The sequence below is a fragment of the Chenopodium album genome, chromosome 6 (assembly GCF_948465745.1).
Source record: "Chenopodium album chromosome 6, dcCheAlbu1.1, whole genome shotgun sequence".
Taxonomy (NCBI): Eukaryota; Viridiplantae; Streptophyta; class Magnoliopsida; order Caryophyllales; family Amaranthaceae; genus Chenopodium; species Chenopodium album.
Window position 1 is genome coordinate 58,585,747 of NC_137839.1, and position 5,900 is coordinate 58,591,646.

Consider the following 5,900-nt stretch of genomic DNA (forward strand, 5'->3'; position numbering starts at 1 on the left):
TTAGTTTATACCCTAAACATGATTCTAGGAATTAATATAAAATTATAAACATGATTTTTATATCAAAAGGATAGTAAATAATCGAATTACTTACTTTGATGCCTCATATCTTTTTCTAATAACAAAATACACACATTAGTAACTTCAAGGAAAATATTAAATCAAACAATTAATTTAAACAATTGAAATAGGGATTTGGGACCAAACCCTCAGAAATTATAAACATTTCACGTGTAGGGCGAAGGCAACTTCGAACTTGGCTAGGTGTGTCTAGGACTTGTGAATGCAGAATTTTGTAAAAGGGGAAAGTTTAGAAAAAGAGAAGAATAAACTATTGCTTCAGAGAGTTAAGGATGGTTGAATCTTGATGATTCTGAGTGAATGAAAACGGGGAAATACGGCCCTATTTATAAGAAAATAGTTCAGAAACGATAGAAAAAAATCAGAATTTGAATCAGAATAAAGCTGACCCCTGTCACCAGCGACAGAGCCCAGCGCGAAACGACAAGCACCATGCATGGCGACAGACTCTGTCATTTGGCGATAATTAAAAGATAAAATGCACTTTTGTACGGAATCCTCTTCTTAATATAATTAAGCTATTAAACTCCATTTTTATTAATTTAAAAATCGGATTTTATCATAATAAAACACTGTTTTATTTCAAACCAAAATCATGATTTTTCTAAAAAGATAATTATCAATCCTAACTCTATTAGAATTCAAAATAACCTTCTAAACTATTCTAGAAAAATTAGAATCAATCCTAATAATTTTAGGAATAATAATTAATGGGCCCTTCACTAGATTATTAGGCAATAAAACCATTTCAAACCCAATTTAGTATTTGGACCACAACTTCCTCTTTATTCATCGGAATTGAGCTTGATAATAACATATTCTTAGGTGTACACTCATGCACCTAGAAATAAGTGTAACAACAACATAATATGAACATTAGCTTTTGAGAAAGTGAACATTAGCTTTCTTCTCCTCCATTTTTCTCCTTCGTTTTTTATTTTCTCTCTCCTCTGTTTTTCCCCCTTTTTTTACACTATTTTGATTGAATTTGTTTCTTACAACATGAAAGTAGTTATTAAGTATGAATTTTTTTTGTGAATTTCGATTTTGTGCTTTAATTTCAATTGATTAAGATTCATATGAATCTTTGAATTCACAAATTATGCTCTGTTTTTTCTCCTTCCTTCTTTAATTCCTTTTTCCTCTGTTTTTTTTTTCTATTTTTCTCGTTTTGTTTTGATTTAACGATTGAATCTGTTTCTTACAATATGGAATTGGTTGTTTATCTGATTTTTTGAATTCATATGAATTGATTTTTTTTAGCTTTGATCAATTTCATATGTGTTTCATCTGATTTTCTGCATTTTTTTTTATCAATGAACATAATCATGCAAAATATGAACATATGCATAGGTTCTTCAAATATGCGTAAAAAATATGAACATATGCTATTAAGAAAGAGAACATATGCATAAACAGACTTAATGAGAATATTTATGAACAATAAATATTTACTATGAATATTTATATTATGAACATATAAAATATTATTATGAATATAAGTTATTTGATTATGAACATAAAAAATTTGAAGAAATAAAATTTAAATATGATTATGAAACATATGCATCATAAGTATTCAAAATATGAACATATGCATTCAAAATATAAACATATGCATTGGTTAATTTTTTAATGCGTATGAACATAATTAAGCATTTCAGAAGGTGAACATATACATAAGAAATATGAACATATAGATTTAGAAAGTGAATATATGCATTTCAGAATGTTTACAAAAGTATTCATTATATGAACATAAGAATTCAAAATATGAACATATGCATTTCAAAAGGTGAACATAAGGTATCCGTTTGATTTCACTATATATTTTTTTTTTTGACAATTCCAATAAAAAATTTCGAACAATAGAGTATCGAACAATATTCAAACAAAATTAAGTGATAATCATATAAATTCAAACAAAATTAAGCGAAATTTACATAAAATGGCCTTTTTTTAGGGAGGATCATTTTGATTTTGCGTCTCTTCTCTAATGTCCATTGATGTTTTTGCAGTTTTATAGTGAGATAAAATGAAAAAGAGGAGAGAAAAAGTGAAAAAGAGGAGAGAAAAAATCATATAGAAGAAGAGTTTTGAGTTTGGAAGTGACGTTACATTTATTGGGTGTGGGTTGGTGCATTGCAGTTTTCATGTTTTTTAGTTTTAGGGCTTTTCTTAATTGGGTTGTGTGTAATTGGGCTTTTGGGCTGTGTTGTTACACCTATCTAAGGTGCACAAGGGTGTACCTTAGACTAATTGCTTTATAATATATCATTGGAAAGCTCTTTACCGGCTCGACTCAACTACACTATTATTGGACCCTTATCATAATCCAAACTAAACTAGACTGACTATTTTCATAAATACAGTAGATTTTCGAAAATAGAAAGAAAGATTTTTATTAAAACAACCGCATCACAAGATTTTTCACACTTTAACTTCGTTCGATAATTAAGCGACGTGATAAGTATTCATCATTGGGTTTGGTTTTTGGGGAGACACATTTGGGTGTCTACAAATACCTCTCTCCCTCCTCATATTCATTTTCATCTTACTCCTAAAGGTTTAATTAATGGTATTGATACAAGTATTTATAATATTGTATTAAATAATCTAAACAATTAGTGTTGGTTTGTTATATTTGTAACATCGTATTAAAGTTGTATGTTTTTACTCTTATCATCCATTTTTGTAAAATAAATTTTGTAACAATTTATCAAGTAACTATTAAGCTTACTTTGAAAGACATGGTACCCTATTCGAGAATCGAAATTATCCCAATTTTTAGGAACATGTTGAACAGGTTCCGGTTCCTATTTTTAGGAGCCTATTGCAACAGGTTCTAGTTATGGGTCCTACCCTGCTACGCTCACCCCTAGGCCCTATATTGTTCAATGATGTTATCAGTGTTTGTTCATTTGAAATAAACAGATGTATGACTTGAAAGCAAAAGGGGGGTGCAGGATTGGTGTATGTTGGGCTGGGGTTTGATGGGAGCCCATCTGCGAATGTGTGACAGCAGGAGGAGGAGTTGGGCTGAAGGGGAAAGTCGGCCCAGAAGAGGAAGAAGAGGCGTCCTGCCCATTTTGAGGATTAGGTGGAGTGGGCTGGGCTTGGGAATGAGAAGGGTGAGGTTGAGTGGTGCGCAAATGGGGTGGATGATTTAATGGATTAAAATCCAAAAAATCATAATCATTATAAGTCGGTTTGTGATATTTTGAGAACGGAAATTCGTTTTCGATAAATCTCACATGCCTACAAATAATGATTTTGCCATTTGATAAATTATAGCACTTCGAACCACGATGATTTGGCGCAGGGCCAAGATAGACACAAGGAGTGGACCGTTCTTGCAATTTGTTAATGGAAGTGTAGGGAAAAAGAGGAAAACATAAGCAACCAAAGACTCGTAAAACCGAATAAATCGGATCACACTAGTATAAAATTTGAGTAGGAGATTTATAACCTAAGACTTTGGTGGGTAAAATGTTAAGGAGGTAAGTAGCCATGGCTAGGGCATGATGCCAGAAGGAATGGGGCAGGGATGCATGAGCAAGAAGGGTCCGAATAATATTATTAATTGATTTTATGTGGCGTTCAGCTTTTCCATTTTGAGGAGATGTGTGGGGACAAGAAAGACGATAAATCATGCCTTGGTTCTCAAAAAAAATTTTAAGAGTCCCATTAACATACTCAGTGCCATTATCACATTGAAAAGTCTTAATGTTACGTTCAAATTGAGTTTGGACTATCTTATGAAAAGATTGGAAAATGTGTTTAACCTGTGATTTCTTAGAAATAGGATAAGTCCATAAGAATTTGCTGTAATCGTCAAGTAATAATAGACAATAGCAATGGCCAGAAGAACTAATAATAGGAGACGTCCAAAGGTCACTATGAATAATATCAAAAGGAAAACCAGTGTACGACATAGAATCATAAAAAGGAAGTTTTACGTGTTTCCCTAAAGGACACGAAGTACAAAAAGAATTACAAGCCTTATTACATTCAATAAAATTTTGATTGCTTAAAGATCTAAGTAAGACATCGCCAGGGTGTCCTAATCGATTATGCCAAAGATCGGAAGAAAGAGCAGTAAAATTTGAATGTGTAACTGGAGAGTTGGCTTGACTGGAGGGAAAGAGAGGATATAGGTCACCGGTACTGTCACATCTCATTAGTTGGGCTCCCGTCTGTAAATCATTCACAGAAAACCCATAAGGATCAAAGGAAATAGAAACCATATTGTCAGTGGTGAATTTACGGACGGATATCAAGTTCTTTATTATTTTGGGAGCATGCAAAACACGGTTATGGGTGAAGGGAGGGTACGGTGAGGGCAAAATAGCACTACCATGACCAATAATTGGAACTAAATCACCACTACCAACAACAATATTATGATTTTTAATGCTCGAATTGACATAAGTGGAGAGAATACCTTGGTCGGCCGTCATATGAGATGTTGCACCAGTGTCCATATAATAATTCGGATCCGGTCGGTTGAGGTTAGCTAGCATTTGCATTGCGGCTTCAATGTGTGTAGGCGTTGGGTTTGGACCCATGTCAACAGCAGAGTGTGCTTGTGGAGATGGACCCAAGATACCGGGCCTATTAGACCGGGACCCAGTTGAAGAAGCAGCAGTCCGAGGTGCCCAAGACTGTGCTGGATACGGGCAGGGAGGACTTTGCCATTGGGCCTGCCATGGAGCCCAAGAAGCTGGCCATGAAAATTGCCCTTGCTGAAACATCCAAGGATGGCCATTGGATGGGCTTGACTGCTGGGCCGGCCCACCAGATTGACGAGCAGCCTTAATAGAATTCTTGGAATTCTTTTTGTGCTGCTTGTTAGTCTTGTTGTTGCGAGAAGCAGAGGACTCCGATTGGTTGCCACCGGTGGTAGATATGAGGGCAGTGGGTGCACGGCCATTGGAGCCACCTTCCTTAGCTAAGCGATTTTTGATAGTACGCTCAGCTAATTTAAGACGAGACCGGCATGATTCAAAAGAAGGCAAGGGTTCTTGATTTTGGATGAAGTCCACTGTTCCGGCGTATGCTTCGGGTAGTCCGGCAGTTAGTTTAAGAATAAGACGGGTATCGGGAATCGGAGCATCAACATCCGCAAGACGATCAGCGAGGGATTTGATGTGATTGCAATAGCCATCAATAGAGGTAAAATTCTCGAAATCAAGGTCAGCAAGTTCTTGTTTGAGATGAGAAACCCGGGATGCTTTGTTGTCTTGAAACATAGACTCGAGACGAGCCCAAGCACCTTGAGCGGTGTCATCCTTGAGAAGGATAGCAGTGAGAAGGTCATGAGAAATTGAACCGTAAATCCAATTAAGGACTGCGGCATCAAGGCGTTTCCAACAGGCTAAGTATGCCGATTTGGATTTCTCATAAGCAGCGAGTTCCGTCGCTTCGGTTAGAGGTATGATGTGATTTGTAAGGTCGTGAACCCTACAAAGCACCTTGAAGAGGGCGGCCCAAGAATGATACATTCCAGCGGCGTCCAAGGTAATCGGAATAAGCGATTTGACATTTGTGATAGCAAACGCAGGGTGATATTTTGGAGTCTCTGCCATGGAATGTTGCAGCGGAAGTAGAAAGGGAAATTAGGGGAAGAAGAAGAGGTTGGGCCGAGAGTAAGAGGGAAGAGGAAAGCTAGGATCGAAAACTCAATCTGATACCATGAAAGTAATATGATCGTTGATCCTTTCATTGAATAGCTGTGAGTATAAATATACAATATTGAGAGATTATCTCGGCAACTACTAAGCTACAATCTAGGCTATGATTAGGCTAGGATATATACA

General features: G+C 35.9%; 1 protein-coding gene across 1 annotated transcript; it reads right to left on the bottom strand.

The window, feature by feature from the left end:
* Positions 1 to 4,896: 4,896 nt before the first annotated feature.
* Positions 4,897 to 5,669, bottom strand: LOC145636998 (uncharacterized). The gene is made up of 2 exons (XM_081688521.1): positions 5,024 to 5,669; positions 4,897 to 4,925 (listed from the first exon to the last, which is right to left on the bottom strand). The coding sequence occupies exons 1-2, from the start codon at positions 5,667 to 5,669 to the stop codon at positions 4,897 to 4,899; spliced, it is 675 nt and encodes a 224-aa protein (XP_081544647.1).
* Positions 5,670 to 5,900: the final 231 nt, after the last annotated feature.